We start from the raw sequence: 19,010 nt of genomic DNA, 5'->3' as shown, positions 1-19,010 counted from the left end.
TGGCAACTTCGTTTAGACGAAGAAACAAAGAAATTAACTGCTTTTACTTGTCCAACAAAAGAATCAACAAGTGTGTTGCTCTATGAATGGAATGTATTGTCATTCGGATTAAAACAAGCTCCAGGTATTTATCAAAGATTTATGGAAGAAAATCTAAAAGAGTTAAATGAATTTGTTTTAGTGTACATTGATGATATACTAATTTTTACAAAACAGGATAGAGAAGATCATCTTCAAAAATTATTAATAGTTTTAGAAAGATGTAAAGAAAAAGGATTAGTTCTTAGCAAAAAAAAAAGCAAGAATAGCAAAACAAGAAATAGAGTTTCTTGGATTAATTCTATCCACTCAAGGAAAGCTAAAACTTTAGCCAAATGTCCTAGAAAAGGTAAATTTATTTCCTAATAAAATAGAAGATAGAAAATAATTACAAAGATTTTTAGGGTGTATAAATTATATTTCTGATCAAGGATTCTTAAAGAATATAACAGAATACACTAAAAGCTTATTTCCAAAAATAAGTACTAAAAAAGAATGGAAATGGGATGAAAAAGATAGTATACAAATTCAAAAGATTAAAGAATTATGTGAAAAACTTCCAGAACTTTATATTCCAGAAGAAAATGACTACTTAATAGTAGAAACAGATGCTTCAGACATAACCTGGTCAGGATGTCTAAAAGCTAAGAAAGCTATAAAAAGTTTGGAGCAAGGAAAAGAATCACTAGATTCTAAAAATTCCCCAAAGGAATTACTTTGCATGTATATTTCAGGGACTTTTACTCCAACAGAACAGAGATATACCACTCATGAAAAGGAAACTCTAGCAGCAATTAAATCTCTTAAGAAATGGAAAATTGATTTACTACCCAGAGAATTTACATTAAGGACAGATTCAAGCTACCTAACAGGTTTCATACGATATAATTTAAAAGTTGATTATAATCATGGACGATTGGTAAGATGGCAATTATTTTTGTTACAATATCCAATAAAAATTGAATATATTAAGGGTGACAAAAATGTTATTGCAGATACATTAACAAGAGAATGGAGTTCGTCTACAACGCATTAGATCAAGAAATTCAGAAATACGAACAAGAACTCGAAAAATGCAAGTATTGTCAGCAAATAAGGACACAGATCCAATCCCTCAAGAAGGCCATCGAAGCAATGAAATCAACACAACAACCAAAACCATCAGAGCTCAGCCAGCTAAGCGTGGTGGACAAATCAGGTGAAGAAAAAAATTCCAGAAAATAAAACAATTGCTGAAATTATCAAAAAATCCACCCAAGATAAAAAATATTATGAAATTTATAATGGCCCCATGAAAGGAGTATATGATGCCTGGGAAAAAGCAGCACCATTTACACAACAATCAAGGATAATTCATAAAGGAGGATTTTTAACACTGGAAGAAGCAAAGGAATCTTTCAGGGAATATGAAGCTCTTCATCCAGAGCAAACCCTAAAAAGAGCAGATAAGCTCCAATTCAAACCCAGAGAACAGGGATAATAAGAAACATTCCTACAAGGGCTGAAATCAAAGAAAAGAAAAGGGTCTGTAGATCAAATCTCAGAGAAACCCTTAATATAGTCCTGAACTGGACTGAAGAAAAAAGAGCAATTTTGGGATATTATCCTATTGCCAAAGAACAGCTAACAAAGCTGGTTATATTTCCAGATGCATCCCCATCGGACACCTATCAGTTTTTCCAGTATGGATTAATTGATACAATTTTAATTTTTAATGATCTAAAAATTATTAGTGAGTTTCCTGCAGGATTCGTTGATGCAGTGAAGAGATTTAAAAATATGATTGACAACGTAAATCCAAGGGATATATCCCTAAAATTTACGAACAGTCAACCTATTTTTAATGAAGAAGAAGAATGCTTGGTTCCAGCACACCAAGTAATATTCATGTCCGTCTTCCCAGGAAATTTTCAACCAATTGATCAAGTTCAAGATTTAACAATCTACAGTCATGAAGGAAGGCTAGCCAGCACACTAGCAAGGGTCTTCGAAAGAACTCAAAAGATAACAAGGGAATCTCACACAAGAATTAATTATAAAAGCAGAAATACTTTGCTTGTGTCTAGTAAAAGGAATGAAATTGAAGAAAGAGAGATGAGACTCTTAGTGGAATTTGAATCAGCATTCTACAACTTATCTGGACTCTTAGAAAAGCTCCCTGAAGGGATAAAGAGGAATCTCTGCTATTTGATAAAAGACAGAGAAGACCACAAGTGCCAGCTATGCGTCTCAGAGTTATCTGAAGAAAGCAATAATAAAACGGAATCAACCCACATGATAAAGGAAGAAGACAACGCATCTGAAGGTCACATAATGAAAGAGGAAGACAACACATCTGAAGCATCTCTCAACATTATTGCATAGTGACGTAAGCGCTTAGGTCATAGAGCACCAACAATGTAGCTGGTGCAAGATAATAAACAATGACGTAAGCAATGACGTCATAAGAAGGGTAAGGATGGGAATTGTCCATCAGACCCAACCATTATAAATAGGTTGCTTAGGCAATTGTAGAAGGCATCAGAAAATAGAAAGCAGGAGGCTAAGAGTACTCATATGCTAGGAGAGCAAGGAGGAAGCAGCCGAGGCGATTCTATAGTCTGAAGAAGAATTCCCTTAAGGAAAAAATAGTTCTAAACTCCCCTCTGGAGTTAGTATCTACAATCTCCCCTCTGGAGATAAAAACCCCTTATGTAAAATATACTAAATAAAGGAAGTTTTTCTCCAGAAAGGTACATCTTCATTCTAGTCTTTCAATTATGAATTATTTAGAAAGTTTAGAATTAACAGAAGAATCTGATTATTATAGATTAACTGATTTATTAGATAATGAAAAGCAGGCTGTTCTAAAAACAGAATTAAACCTCAAATCAAATGAAAATTTCAATAAACAAAATATTTTAAAAGAAGTTTTTAATAGAAAAAATATAATATACTATGGAAAAATTCAACTTGAAGCTCCTATAAAAATAAAATCTGCCAATGGAGAACTTGAAATAGCTTTGATAAATAATGAAGAATTGAGTAAACAGATTGAGAAAATTAAGGATCAACAAAAAAGATCTAAAATTGGATGGATTCATATTAGTACTATACAAGTCTTAATCAAATCTACATATATGAAAGGAATTAATTCACCAATAAGTTTAGCAATCTGTGATAAAAGAATTACTGATGACCCAATAGATCAAATAATCAGAATTGTTCACGGAAATTTGGCAAACGTAAATGTTAAATTTAATGCCCATCTTGGATATGCTATACCTTTATCAACTGAAAATCTTGGGAGATCTATAAGTTTGGCTTATAAATTTCATAGAAAGAATCTAATGGAACAAGATGATGAACCATTTTCAATTACATATGCAATAAATTATGCTTTAACAAATAGCCATCATAGTATAATATTTAAAAACAGAGAAAGAATTTATGTCGATGAATTATTTCAGAAAATTGTAAAAACAGAAATACCAAAATATAAAGCTATTGAAAACTCAGTTCTATTATTAAAAGAACCATCAGAAAAATTGGTTTCATCAAATTTTCAAATAAGAGAATCTAAAATTAATAGCCCTTTAAGTTTATCTAAGTTAAAGATTAAAGAAGAAAATTCTGAAATAAAAGAATTAACAAAAAAGGTCGAAAAATTAAATGAAACCCTAAATACTAAATTATGACAATAAATAAAGAAGAAATATATGTAACTTATCAAGATAAGAAACAAGAGCTCTTTGAAAGAGAAAATCGTTTGAATTATTTGCAATTTTCTGAAATAAATCAAAGAGCATTTGAAGCTCTAAAAACAATCTATGAGAAGTTAAAAAGAAAAGTTGAAGAGTTAGAAAAATTAATAGAATCTCTAGAAAATAGTGATGAAGCGATGATAGAATTTGCAGAAATTCTAAAATAAATAATGAAGCATGCAAAGATTGAAAGACCAGAAAATAAAATAAAAAGAAAAAGAGCGAAAAATTTAAAAAGTAAAATAAAGGAGTATAAAAGGGAATTAAATAATCTTCAGATCGAAATTGATGACCTCATAATAAAAAGGATAGAAATAAGAATAAATATAAACAAGTTAGAGTTAAACTTAAAAAATTTATAAATGCCTGGAAAACCATATTATGACTTAAAAGAATTAAAGCTGTTGAAAGAAAAAATGGAGAATGAGGTTGAAAAATTAAAAAGATATTTAGAAACAACAGAAAGTATAGAAATAAAAGAAGTTGTTGAAGATTTGAGAAAATATATTCAAGAAAAAGACAAACAGATAAAAAATTTTATAAACAATAATCCATGCAAAAAAGACTATTATAAACTAAAACAAGATTGAAAAACTATAAAAATCAGAACTATAAAAGTAACATTTTCAATTCTATACAAATTATAAACTTATTCGAAGTAAAATATGAAGAGTAAAATTGGTATCAGAGCCAAGTTAACGATTAAGGGTAACACTTTTTCTTTAAGTAACACTTTTAGTGACACGCTTTTCAGCCACAAAAAGACAAAAATCTGTACACCCACATCTGTACACTATAAGGCCCCACAAATTAATTATACTTTTAACAGTTGTGAAAATAGAATATACTAGGATTAAAGAATACTTTCTCTAAGACCAGGTTCAGAGGCGGACCTAGGGGTGTCTATGGATTGGATCGTATCCGCAAATCCGCATCCGATCCAAAAATTGCGGATATGACCCGATCCGCAAATTGATCGGATCGGATCGGATCCGATCCGCACCCTTTGCGGATCGGATCGCGGATATCTGCTCTAGATCCGCGGATCCGCAGATGCGCACAATAATAATTAAAAAATAAATAAATATATATGTTTGGTATTATATTTACTTGTTTGTATGTTTTAGTTAGTAATTATTATTCATATATTGTATTATTTTATTTTTGTTATTTAGAAAGAGTTTGATTAAAAATATTTTAGGAATAAATAAGTTTAAAAGTATGAAAAAAATATTTTTATTGAATTTTTTTACATAAAAATATGATTAAAAAGAGAAGGTTTAATCATACGGATATATCCGATATCCGATCCAATCCGATCCGCACATTTGCGGATCGGATCGGATCGGATCTGGCACTAAAAAGCGCGAATATCATATCCAATCCGATCCGATGGAATTATGCGGATCGGATCGAATTTTCGGCCATATCCGATCCGATCCGCGGACACCCCCTAGGCGGACCAAAAGGGTTGGCAAATGATTGGCAAATGACCAAGTTGACGAGATATTATATGGAGTACTTTAGTTTGTTTTCTATTTGTGTTGAGTACTTTTTTTAATTTGTAATAAACTTCACTTTTTTCCATTGCCTCTTTCTTCAAAAAAAAATTATATATTCTTAAATTTTTTATTATATTAAAGTAAAGATGTATTATTATGCAAATATTTTAAAATTATTAAATATATGAAGTTCATTATGTTTGTCATACTCAAATTCAGCATAATAAAATAATATGAAATTAAAACAAAATTTATTCATTTAAAGTTATGTTTGGTTGAAAGGAAAGAAATAAAGCACTTTTTATTTTTAATATTGGATTAACAATGGTGTTTTTTAAATTGTGATCTACTGTGGTATTTTTTTAAAATGTGGGATGATTTAATGTACGGAGTACAAATCGGACCGTCCGATTTGTGTACTCCAAATTTTTAAAATTTTTTAAACACAAATTGGAGGGTCTAATTTGTGTACCTCTCATAGTTTTAAAAAACACTAAAAATTACCACATTAAGGTATAACACTCATTCTACTTTCATATCCAAATTTTTTAGCCAGAAATAGAGAGAAAAGAAGAAAAGAAAAAGAAAAAGAGTGAATTTTTATTTTTTTTAGATGTATTTGAATAGAAAAAATAAGAAAGAAAGAAATGTTATAAAAAGACAATTTTATCCCTATATTATAAAATATATTAAAAAAAGTAAAAAGAATAATATTAGAAGTAAAAAAAAAAAATTAGTTTTCTCTCCATTTTTTCTCCAATGTTAAAGAAAAAAAAAATAATGAACCTCATCACTTTTTTTCTATCTCTTTTTTTTTTCTCTTATTTCTTTCTTCAACCAAATAATAAAAAATAATAAATTTTTTTTAATTTTTTTCTTTTCTTCCATTTTCTCTTCAAACAATTAGTTGACAAAGTGTCAAAGCAAGTGGATGAAATCTTATGCGAATTTACATATTCTACCATTATTCATTGGCAATTTAATTCTAAAAATAGTATAACATAAGATATTGACATTAAGATATAATTATATAAAAGATAAATATACATATTAATATTTTAATATTTTATTTAATAATAAATTAAAATAAAATATTAAAGTTTAGTTGACTTTTTTATTCAAAATTAAAAACAATATAATAATAAAAAATAAATAAAAATAAATTATATTTTTTATTAATATTTTTATATTCTTTCTATTAAAATTTAATATCTCTAAATATAATATTTCTGTGTACGTTTCATTTGTCAAAAATAATTCTATAATCTTGTCTCATTTGTCAAGAATAATTTTGTGACATTGTGTAGTCAAGAATAATTTTGAGACATTTTGTCCCTATCTAAGAATGAAGTACAATAATACTACAGTTAACCAAGCAAGCTAAGCTAAGCTAACTATGTTAGAAAATTATTGTTTTCTATTGTATTTAAGAACAATACATATATTAATTATAATTATAAATTAAATTATTTTATATATAACAGTAATTTTATTTATTATCATAAATATTAAATTAAATAAATTATTATTATTTTTAATTTAAAATTAAATAAAACTAAAACTAAAAATATTATTTTATTTGAAATTTAGAATCTAATAAATGCTATACTCATATATAAATAATACAAATAATACTTTTAAAATTTTGATCTCTAATATATCAAAATTGTTTTCATAACTCTTTTTCCATAAAAAAAAGTTATAACTACCAATGATACAAAAAAATTTGGTTGAAAAAAGATAAAAAAATCACAAATATAAAATTCTCTCAAATTAAGATATATTTTTGCACTTGTAAGTATTTTTCTTTTTAATGAATGTAAGTATTTCTTTTCTAATGATTTAACATAGATTTAAAATCTTAAAATTTTTAACAAGCCAAAAGAAAAAAGAAGCATGACATGTTATCTGTTTGCCTGTCATGTTTAGATTTATATCTTAACAATAAAAATTGAACATATATTTATTTTAAATTTTATTTATCATCAATTTAGTAATTTTATTCAAAAAAAACATAACAAGTTTTTAATTTCTGACAAAAATATGAACAAAAACTATGACTCGGACAAAAAAAACTCAAATACACAATCTGGTTCAAATGACCCTCTTTAAAAAAACACCATTTCCGTCAACAAATTGAAACATAAACAAATGGATAACAACATAAAAAACGTCTTAACAGCAACAAGATCAGGATTCACAGAATTCCAATAATGTTAAGAGCAGCAAGGATAGTTCATAAGTTCAATATATTACGTATTCACATGAAGATGGGCATTGCAAAAGCTATTTTAGTTATGAGAAGCACTAACATTGTCTTTCTTAGTTCTTAAAATACACTAACATAGATACATAGCAGTAACAAGTGCACAATATTAGCATTAGCATAATAAACAAGGCAAAGAAAAGTTCTAACATTCATTCATTCATGGTTATGCTGAGTGAGGTTCCACCAACTGACCTTCCTTTACAACTTTGCGATGATCCAACTCAACAGAATCGAGATTCAGATCTGGGAAAAAGTACCGAACTTGATCAACAGCGTTCTGAAACGATACCTTCATCGATTTGTTCCATTTCTGAAGAAGAAATGCTTCTGTGCAATCAGCATCTTTCTTTGATCTTACAAGCTCCCTCTCCGCCTTCTCGCGAGCAGCCTTTGCTTCCTGCAACTGCTCCTCTGCTCTAAGTCTTGCATTCTTCTCCTCCGCCAGCTCCGATAAGAGACGATGCACCTCATTGCGACTCTTTTCAATCTCTGATTCCATGAAATCAGCCGCTGTCGCGATCCGGAAGGCGTTGGCCTTCACAAACTGGGCAACGGAGGAGTCACCGGCGCGGCGGAGCTGGTCCTGGTCGCTGTAAAAGAATAAGTGTTGGCGCAGATGACCGTCGAAATTGAATCGATCATCCCACAGTGAAGCAACTGTTCCCTTGCCTTGAAAACTACGCAATCCCTCTCTTTTGTTCTCCTCCTCGCTCTCCATCAACACTTGCTCTATACTCCTTTCCCGGCGCGGAGAAGCACCACTGCTTTCCACCGAAACCTTTTGCTTCTTCTTTTCCACGTCTCTATCGGCACCGGGTTCGAACAGCGCTTCCCTCTTCAGTTTCATCTTTCTAGAAGACGATACTTGATCATCTTCTTCTTCTCCTTCTTCTTCTTCTTCTTCTTCTTCTTCTTCTTCTTCTTCTTCTTCTTCTTCTTCCTTTTCTTCCTCCACCTCTTCCTCTTCTTCTTCGTCATCCTCAAGGCACTCCTTGTTTTCTTCTTCTTCTTCTCTGCATTCATCATGCCCCGCTTGCACTGAATAGTTATCTAATCTTGGCTCAGCTGCAACAAAAATCACTCTCACTCCCAGCATAGTTATTATCAACAGAGTAAAGAAAAAATAAAAAATAAAAAAAAGAGTACTTACGGCTACGGGGTGTGGCAACAGTACTTCTAATCATAGCACCACACATCTTAGGCGATTTGAGGAGAGAGAGTTGTTTTACCAATTTTGTCTCGGAGGGTCTCAAATATTTGGGGGAACTTGGAGATTTAAGGTGCTGTTGCCAATGCAGAGGGAAGATCTCCTTGCCGGTGTTCTCATCGAGGAAGAAGGGAACTGAACCCTCAATTTTGCTTCCCTCAACCCGGAAGAAACGGCTTCTGAAGATATCGCCGATGTGCCACTGACCTAACTCAAGGATTCTTGGACGACGCCCGCGCTTGACAACGTGAACCCATTCTCTGTTCCTAATCTTCACCTCAAAAAAGTAGAAGAAAACGGAGACGATAGGATCCATACCGTGAGATTGACAGAGAAGCTCGAAGCTTCTGACGAATATCCAAGCGTGAGGATGGAGTTGTGTGGGTGCTGCATTGATCTTCTTGAGAATAGCAACTTGAAAAGGGGTGAAAGGTAAGCGTAGCCTTAGTTTTGTGAAGAGTGCTTCATAGACGTAGAAGAAGTTGTGTCCGACGCCGTCGACCATTGAGTGGTAAAGACGTTCCTGTTGATTACATGCTTGGAATGTTACGGTTTTGGGGTCAACGTTGGAGTGGAGGAGGTTGGAAGGGGTAAGAATAGTGTGGTTGAGTTTTGTGATGGTGGACGGCAACGCCATGGTCAATCCCACTGGCAACTTATATCATTCACATACAAGGTTGGTTAAGCTTCTATACCGATGTAAATGTAAAGGATTCTGTGAAGACAAACAAGAAAAGTGTACTATCCCATGAGAGCACCCTCAAGAGTAGAAATAGAGAGTTCCTATTCTAACACAAGTGAAATGGAATTTATTTTATGCTTCGGAAAGAAGGTGAGTCTTAGAATGGGGCTGGAAATTGAGGATCCTCATTATTCTTGTCCTTTTTAGTTTGTTGGCACTCAAAGCATTGGACGCATGGAGGGTTAGTGACAAGGTGGCAAAAAGATGTCTGATTTTTGACATGCAAATGGGTACATCAGGTTTGCATTTAATTATAACTGTGGCCTTGGGAGTTTTTTAATTCTGATACGGAGGGAGTGACGGGATATAGCAGGGTTATTGGGATTTATGGTATATCACCGATGGTATATCATCGACTTGTGATGGTTGCTGAGATCAAATTAAACGGATCGATTGAAGGAACTGAAATTGAATGGTGCGATTTTAGTAATTAGAAGATACATAAATTAGAACTTTCGATTTGTATACTGTTAACACGTGGCAAGCATGCAATTGCTTTTTTCGTTGTTCCTTTTCATGTATATCCCATTTCGTGTGTCTCCCCCCATCCAACAGCTATCACTTTCACTCTCATATTTCTCTCTATTTGTTTTTCAATTCCACAACTTTGTTCATCTTTTATCATTGTTGGACCATCAAAAACTTAAAAAAAAAAATTAAAAAACAATATCAAAAAGACTAAAAATAAAAAAAATAAATTAGTCAAAAATTTCATATTATTAATTATCTTAGACATTTTATTTATGTAAGTTTTTAATTTTTAATATTTTAATTTAATAAAAATAATAATAATAAAATTTAAGATTTTAATAATAATAATATATATTATAATAGCACTAAGTAAAAATTAGTCATATATGTATGTATGATATAATTATTGTTAGGTGTTAGAAATAAAGATTAAAATAGAGTTAGTTAATTTTTACTCTTTATAAAACTTTTATACCGTTGATTAGTTAATAATATGTATCTTAGGTTTTGATTTGATTTGGATTTAGATTTATGATTATTGGTTAATATGTTTTAAAATGAAATGAATGAGATCTGTAGATATTATTATTATTTGTTACAATGGGTAACCGAAAATTAATGGGCTGGACTTGTTGGTTGGCCCAATCGTTAGAGGATGGTAGTCTCCGAACAGGTTCGCACGTTGGAAGCCCCTTCCGATCTCTGTATGTGGATGGATGGGGGTGGTACCTGCAAAGATAGGGGTGTCCATAGATCGGATCGGATCGGATCCGATCTGCACCCTTTGCGGATCGGATCCGATCTGCACCCTTTGCGGATCGGATCGCGGATATCTGCTCTACATCCGCGTATCCGATCCGCGGATCCGCACTATAATAATTAAAAAATAAATAAATATATATGTTTGGTATTATATTTACTTGTTTGTATGTTTTAGTTAGTAATTATTATTCATATATTGTATTATTTTATTTTTGTTATTTAGAGAGAGTCTGATTAAAAATATTTTAGGAATAAATAAGCTTAAAAGTATGAAAGAAATATTTTTATCGAATTATTTTACATAGAAATATGATTAAAAAGAGAAGGTTTAATTATGCGGATATATCCGATATCCGATCCGACACTAAAAGGTGCGGATATCATATCCGATCCGATCCGATGAAAATTGTGCGGATCGGATCGAATTTTCGACCATATCCGATCCGATCCGATCCGCGGACACCCCTATGCAAAGACACTCCGATGCCTAAGTCAGTAAGGGTGTAAGCAGGGCTAGAGAGTATTGGGACTTAGAGATACTTGAGGGGTGTCAGTGTATTTATAGTGGGAGCCAATAACCACCGTTGGAGTAGTTCCACCTTCTAAGGTGAATAACCGTCCCTTTATCTTAGGGAGGTTAGATATGGCTCCCGAAAGTGGGTTGAGAGATTTTAGGGGTAGTTATTTTAGTATTATCTGCCAGCTAATCCTCGTTCCCGACTTCCTTAGAGCAAGTCGTGGTAGGAACCGACTTCTAGGGGAAAAGTCGATATAAAATGAGGGCCAATTCCTTGGATTGGGCCTTTCTTTTAGATCTGGCCCTCGACGTTGGGCCATGGTATGAACAGTGCCCCTACTCGAGCCCAATCTCTTTCAAGAGTTGGGTTCGAGTATTCTAACTCGGGATGGTAACCGACCTGCAGAGGAACCGACGTGATTTTCGGAGCCGACGTGATTTTTGAATTTCTCCACAGTCGCGTCTAATCAAGCGTCGCGTCCGTTAGGAGTTCGCGTATTCACACGTGGGAATTAGTCGTATTGGTAACGATGCACCCATTAATGACTGCCTCTATTTTTACCATTATGCCTCTAGCGTGTTTATAAATATTTTTCCTCTCTTTCGTTGTTTTGTTTTCTGAAAACTTCATATTCGCACACTCTTGTTCCAGAGAAAGCTTCGTTCTTGTCTTTGGTCGACTGTTGCTGTTCCTGCTGCTTCAGAAGTAAAGGTCAGTTCTTCTTTTCTCCTCTTTTACAAATCCTTTCATTTGCATGTTTTTGTTTTGGAGGAGTGTTTGACCATATTTTTAGCAATTCTGCTGGTTTTGGAAACTTTTGCCTCATACCCTTAGAGACTTCATTTTGATTTCTTTCCTTTTTTCTTTGTAGGATTCATCGCCCCCTTTCCTTAAAAAAGATGTCTACTTTAGAGTCTCTTTCATCATGGGTTGACGGTACGGTTCTTGGGGAAGAACCTTGGGTGAATACTGACTATCTCACCGATCTCCGCATACGTCATAGGCTTTGTACTTCTGATGAGGATGAGCCGAAATATGAACTGGTTGCCCCGGGTCCGGAAGACCGGGTTTATTTTGGGGGGCTTCTGAGGCAGCTCCTTATTTTTTCTATATGTACGAGAGCCTGATTACCCGTTTGGACATTTTTCTTCCTTTTTCCGACTTTGAGATAGCCATTTTATGTCATTGCCGTGTTGCTCCTACCCAACTTCACCCTAATTCTTGGGGTTTTCTGAAAATTTACCAATTTATCAGCCATGCATTAGACTTTCTGACTTCCTTGAAGATTTTCTTTTTCCTCTTCCATATGACTAAGCCCTTCAGTGGGCAAAATAACAAACAGCATTGGGTGTCTTTTCGGGCTATACAAGGCCAGAGAATTTTTACCCTTTTTGACGAATCCTTCCATGATTTTAAAAACTTCTTTTTTAAAGTGCAACCTGTGGAGGGTCACCACCCCTTTTTCCTGGACCAAGATTTTTCTCCTCGCTTTCCCCTGTACTGGCTAGAGGCATATCCTTGTGAAAAATATAGTTTGGATGATTTGGATGAGGTGGAGGCGGTCATTGTGGGGTTCTTCCGAGAAGTATGGGGGAGAGCCCCTTACCTGGATACAAAAAGGTTCCTCCAGGGGTCTCCGACCTTTGTCCAGGCTCAACTAGGTAGCTTTTTATTTGTTTGTCATATTTTTCGACCTGATGGTTATCGGGGTTGTTTTCTCGGATTTGTTTTACTGACTTTGGCTTCCTAATTGCTTTTACAGAGATGGCAAAGAAGAATTCCCGAGAATCTTATCAGAGAGTTCAGGAGGCCAAGGCGAGGTCTCGTGCCAGAGTCGGCGGCACCAGGGTAGCTGGTCCTTCTCTTCCTTCCCCTCTCAACTTCTCACAATTTGGGGACCCCTACCCAACCTATTGTCATCTCTTCCTCAGCCTCTTCTCTGCCGTCCCCTCCTCCCCGATCTTCCTCTGAGCCAGAAAAGAAGAAGCGCAAGACTTTAGAGTCTAGCTCTTCTTTTGAAGGTGAGGCCAAGGTGGATGCGCCTCAGTTTGTTCGGAAGCACATCTATCCTCATACTCGTATAAGTATGGATGATGCTTCTGTTCGAAACCACCTTAATATTCTAGTTCAGGAGAGTGTCAGGGCGGCAGGGGTGTGCACGAAGTTTCTGGATATTTTTGAGAAGACTCCCCTTAGCTCTTTGGATTCATCCCTGAGGGTTGAAGAGCTGGAGGGGAGGATTCTCTTATATCAAGGGCAGGAGAAGATGTTGAGGGAGGAGGTCGCCAAATTGAAGAAGGAGAGGGATGGCCTCCAGGAGAGGGAGAGGAAGTTGCAGGCCCAGTATTCCATGGCGGAGGGCCTGAGGGAGAAGGCGCAGCAAAGTTATACAAGTTTGTTTGAGGACCTCGTGGAGGTGAAGAATGATTTGATGAGATCTTGGAATGCTTATGCAGAGTTGGAGGACTCCATTGCTGATGGGGCTGAAGAAGCGTGGTGGATCTTTAAAGAACAGATCGGGGTTCTTGCTCCCGACCTAGATCTCTATCCTTTGGATCCGGATAAGATTGTGGTCGACAGAGCTATCATTTCTCCTTCCCGACCTATCTCCGAGTCCGACCTGAAGACTCGGGGACAGAGGGTAATGGAGTCCCCTTCCTGACAAAAAGATGCCCCGAGTTCTTCGAAGGCTCCTGGAACTCCCCCTCCGTTTCCCATGGACATGGCTCCGACTTCTCTTCCTGGCCCTGATTAGGGATGGCAACGGGTCCCCATGGGGGCAGGGACATGCCCCCGCCCCGCCCCCAATATCTGTCCCCGTCCCCGCCTCGTCCCCGCGACGGGTAGCGGGGACTCCATATCCGCCGGAGACCTGGGTCTCCGCGGATATCCGCGGATTTTTGTAAAAAGTAATAAAAATTGAAAAAAATGAAAAAAAGGTAGAAAATATTAAAAAAAGCAAAGATAATCCTCAATTGTCATTATAAACATAATTTCTATTGTCTTTAAAGATTTAAATAGCAATAACCAACAAACATAAACATTCAAACATATTCATAAAACAACCAAATATTCCATAAACAACTAAACATATCTATAAACAACCAAACAAAGTTAATCACATTGTAAAAACATAATTCTAAATCCTCCTTTCATTTTTAGTGAATTGTGAATTGTTAGTGCGGCTAGGGTTTTCAGTTTCCTTCATAAGATATATATATATATTAAGGGTATTATAGTCTTTTTACATATTCGGGGAATAAACGGGTCTCCACGGGGCGGGTACCTCTATCCCCGCCCCCGCCCCATTTAATAAACGGGGCCCCGTCCCCCGTCCCCGCGGGTGGAAAATCCTCCCTATATCCGCTCCTCGACGGGTAAATCCCCGCGGATACCCGCCCCGCCAGGGATTTTTGCCATCCCTAGCCCTGATGGCGCTCCGACTATTCTCCCTGACTCTGGTGGTGACGTCCTTCCTAACTGAAAATTTATTATGGCTATATGGGGTCCGGCCTGTGGGCCCCCCCATTTTTTAGACAATTTTTTCTTTTTGTATTTGTGGTGATATTTTGTTGACATTTTACTGGCTTTTGTGGCCGTAAACAAAATATTTAAAAATACCCTTTTTTGGATAAGGGTTTAGGTTATCTTTCTTTGTCGGTTGTGCGCATGCCTTTCTGTTTAGGTTTTGAAAAAGCCTTTTTAATCCTTCCTTTGAAAAAACCCTTTTTCTTAGCTGACCGTCTTTTTTGTGAGGGCTTGGGACAACCTTTGCCTTAGTGTTTTCGATGGGTTTTCTTATCTCTTTTTGGTATTCCTTATACTCAATTTTTGATTTATTGAGTCCTTATGACTTAGGTTATTTCTGCGATGCATTTCTTTGTTTCTCGGTTTTTTCCGACTTGTAAGTCGGATGATTTCCGAGTTTGTCACGATCTACTTTTATAACCTCTTCACACCGACTTGTACCTCGTCGTTTTATCCTGACGACCATCTAGGTCGGTTCATGGGATTTTCACGCTTTGTCAAGCTTAAGTCGGCGCGTTTCGTAGAAAGAAAGAAAAGCGAGAAGGAATTTATAAGAGATATTGTAAAAAGATCTTTATTTATTTGCAAAGGTTCTTTACTGCTACTAAGGGTTTTTGACTATTTTATGGCCCCTTAGTCTCTACTGTAATGCCTCGTTAAAAATCCCCTTCAGAAAAAACCCTTTTCTTTTGGGAAAAAACTATGAAGTTGGGAAAAAAGTACATCAGGGAGTAGAGTTTGCTTTTAACTGTAGTACATTTTCATATTACAAGCATGCCACGACCTAGGTAACTCGGTGCCGTTTAAGTCGATCACCTTGTAATAACCTTTTCCTAAGACCTCACTAATCTTGTATGGTCCCTTCCAATTAGCAGCGAGCTTCCCTTCCCTAGATTTGTTGACTCCAATGTCGTTTTTGATTAAGACCAAGTCGTCTGGGGTAAAACTCCTTCGAATGACTTTTTTGTTGTATCTGGTAGTCATTCTTTGCTTTAATGCCACTTCTCTTGTCTGGGCTTGCTCTCGGACTTCGGGGAGCAATTCAAGTTCCTCTTTGTGCCCCTGTATGTTCCCGACCTCATCATGGAAGATCACCCTTGGACTTTGCTCGGTGATTTCTACTGGTATCATGGCTTCCACGCCATAGACAAGTCGGAAGGGTGTTTCTCCTGTGGCAGATTGTGGTGTCGTCCGGTAAGCCCATAACACTCAGGGGAGCTCCTCAGCCCAAGCTCCTTTTGCGTCTTGTAGCCTTTTCTTTAATCCTGCCAGTATGACCTTGTTAGCTGCCTCGGCTTGTCCATTTGCTTGTGGATGTTCCACCGAGATGAACTGATGTTTGATCTTCATACTGGCTACCAGGCTTCTGAAGGTAGAGTCGGTGAACTGAGTTTCATTATCCGTGGTGATGGAATGAGGTATCCCATACCTTGTGATAATATTTTTGTAGAGGAACCTCCGACTTCTCTGGGTCCTGATGGTGGCTAATGGTTCTGCTTCTATCCACTTTGTGAAGTAGTCTATTCCCACAATTAAGTATTTGACTTGTCCTGGGGCTTGGGGAAAAGGTCCTAATAGGTCCATCCCCACTTTGCAAAAGGCCATGGAGACGTTATATTGATGAGCTCCTCGGAAGGAGCCATATGGAAATTTGCGTGCATTTGGCATGGCTGGCACTTTTTCACAAATTCTGTGGCATCCTTCTGCAAGGTCGACCAGTAGAACCCAGCTCGGATTACCTTTCTGGCTAGCGACCTAGCTCCGAGATGGTTTTCGCAGATCCCATTATGAACCTTCTCTAGCACTTCAGTGGTCCTTGAGGTCGGAACGCACTTCAGCAATGGTGTTGATATTTCTCTTTTATAGAGGATATTTTTCACCAAAGTGAAGTATTGTGTTTTCCTCCGGATTTTCTTGGCCTCCTTTTCCTCTTTGGGGAGGATGTCGAATTTTAAGTATTCAACTAGGGGATTCATCCACCCGAGGTTCAACCCGATGATTTCAAGGACATCTTGTTTGGCCTCTGTTTTGACTACAGAGGGTTCTTGGAGAGTTTCCTGGATCAAGCTTCTATTATTCTCCCCTGGTTTGGTACTTGCTAACTTGGAGAGGGCGTCTGCTCTACTGTTAAGATCCCGAGTTATATGTCTGATCTCGGTTTCTGCAAAGCGCCCGAGGTGCTCCAAAGTTTTTTCCAAGTATCTCTTCATATTTGGGTCTTTGGCCTGATACTCTCCATTTATTTGGGAGGCCACTACTTGAGAGTCGCTGAATATCATCACTTTTGTTGCACCAACTTCTTCTGCCAACTTTAAACCTGCGATCAGAGCTTCATATTCTACCTGATTATTGGAAGCTGAGAATTCAAATTTGAGGGAAACCTCTATTTGTGTTCCCCCTTCATTAACCAGGATTATGCCTGCACCGCTTTCTGTTTTGTTCGAGGATCCGTCTACATATAGTTCCCATGTGGTTGGCTTTTCCTCTTGATCTCCCGCATATTCTGCTATGAAATCAGCGAGGCATTAGGCTTTAATTGCCATCCGGGTTTTGTACTTTAAGTCATACTCGGAGAGCTCTATTGCCCACTGAACCATTCTCCCTGCAACATCCGTCTTTTGGAGGATTTGCTTCATGGGCTGGTTCGTTCGAACTCTTATTGTGTGAGCTTGGAAGTAAGGCCGTAACCTTCGTGAGGCTATTACTAAGGAATAAGCAAACTTCTCTAGTTTGTGGTACCTTAGTTTAGGGCCTTGTAGAACTTTGCTGGTGAAGTACACGAGATGCTGCTCGACCTCATCTTCTCGTATCAGGGCTGATGCTACAGCTTTGTCTGCTACAGACAAATATAGGACGAGCTCTTCCCCAACTAGAGGTCGGGTCAGGATTGGAGGTCGGCTCAAGAACCTTTTGAACTCCTGGAATGCTTCTTCGCATTCTGGAGTCCATTCGAACTGGCATCCCTTTCTTAGTAGAGAGAAGAGTGGAAGGGATCTTAATGCTGATCAGAGGGCTGCAAGTCGACCATTCAACTGTTGAACCTCTCTTAAGCAAGTTGGGCTTTTCATTTCTAGGATGGCTTTGCATTTGTCAGGATTCGCTTCAATTCCCCTTTGCGTCAACATAAACCCCATAAATTTTCCAGCCTCCACCGCGAAGGTACACTTTGCGGGATTTAGCCTCATCCCATGTAACCTTATGGTGTTGAAGACTTTCGAGAGGTCTGTCAAGAGGTCGGTTTCTTCCTTGGTTTTCACCAGCATGTCGTCTACGTAGACTTCCATTAAGTTCCCAAGGTGGGGAGTGAACACCTTGTTCATCAGCCTTTGGTAGGTGGCCCCAGCATTTTTTAGCCCAAAAGGCATGACCATATAGCAGTAGTTTACTCTAGGTGTGATGAACGATGTTTTTTCTTGATCCGGCTTATACATCGGGATTTGGTTGTATCCCGAGTAGGCATCCATAAACGACAAGTATTGATACCCCGAGCTGGAGTCTACTAGAGTATCAATGCTTGGAAGTGGATATGGGTCTTTGGGACATGCTTTATTCAGGTCAGTATAGTCGACGCACATCCTCCACTTACCGTTTTGCTTCTTGACTAATACTATGTTTGCTAGCCACGTCGGATACTTGACCTCCCTAATGAAGCCGGCCTCTAGGAATGCTTGTACTTGTTCTTCCACCGCTTGAGCCCTTTCTGGACCGAGTTTACGCTTTCACTGCTGCACAGGTCGTGACCCCAGATATACCGAGAGCCTGTGGGACATGAGCTCGGGGTCTATCCCTGGCATGTCGGAAGCTTTTCAGGCAAAGAGGTCAGAATTATCTCTTAAGAGCTTTGTCAACCTCTGTTTTAAGTTTTTCTCTAGGTTGGCTCCTATGTTGGTATTTTTTCCTTCCTTTTCGCTGACCTGTACTTCTTCGGTTTTTCCCCCTGGTTGTGGCTGCAGTTCTTCTTTGGCTCTCGCGCCGCCGAGCTCTATGGTGTGGACTTCCTTGCCTTTTTCTCTCAGGTTCAGGCTTTCATTGTAGCATTTTCTTGCCAATTTTTGGTCTCTCCGTACCGTTGCTATCCCCGCATATGTTAGGAATTTCATGCAAAGGTGAGGGGTAGACACTACTGCTCCGAGTCAATTTAGGGTAGTTCTGCCAATCAAGGCATTATATGCTGACCCGACGACGATGACTATAAAGTCTATGCTAAGAGTTTTGGATTTTTCCCCTTT

At 37.0% G+C, this 19,010-nt stretch overlaps 1 protein-coding gene across 1 annotated transcript; it reads right to left on the bottom strand.

Moving 5' to 3' along the window:
- Positions 1-7,500: 7,500 nt before the first annotated feature.
- LOC112783662 (uncharacterized) lies at positions 7,501-9,716 on the bottom strand. The gene is made up of 2 exons (XM_025826696.3): positions 8,704-9,716; positions 7,501-8,618 (listed from the first exon to the last, which is right to left on the bottom strand). Exons 1-2 carry the CDS (start codon positions 9,395-9,397, stop codon positions 7,717-7,719), a joined length of 1,596 nt encoding a protein of 531 aa, XP_025682481.1. The 5' UTR covers positions 9,398-9,716; the 3' UTR covers positions 7,501-7,716.
- Between the last annotated feature and the right edge of the window lie 9,294 nt (positions 9,717-19,010).

The sequence above is a fragment of the Arachis hypogaea genome, chromosome 20 (assembly GCF_003086295.3).
Source record: "Arachis hypogaea cultivar Tifrunner chromosome 20, arahy.Tifrunner.gnm2.J5K5, whole genome shotgun sequence".
In the NCBI taxonomy this organism is placed as follows: Eukaryota; Viridiplantae; Streptophyta; class Magnoliopsida; order Fabales; family Fabaceae; genus Arachis; species Arachis hypogaea.
The sequence above is the reverse complement of the archived record's forward strand: the minus strand, read 5'-3'. Positions and strand labels throughout refer to the sequence as shown.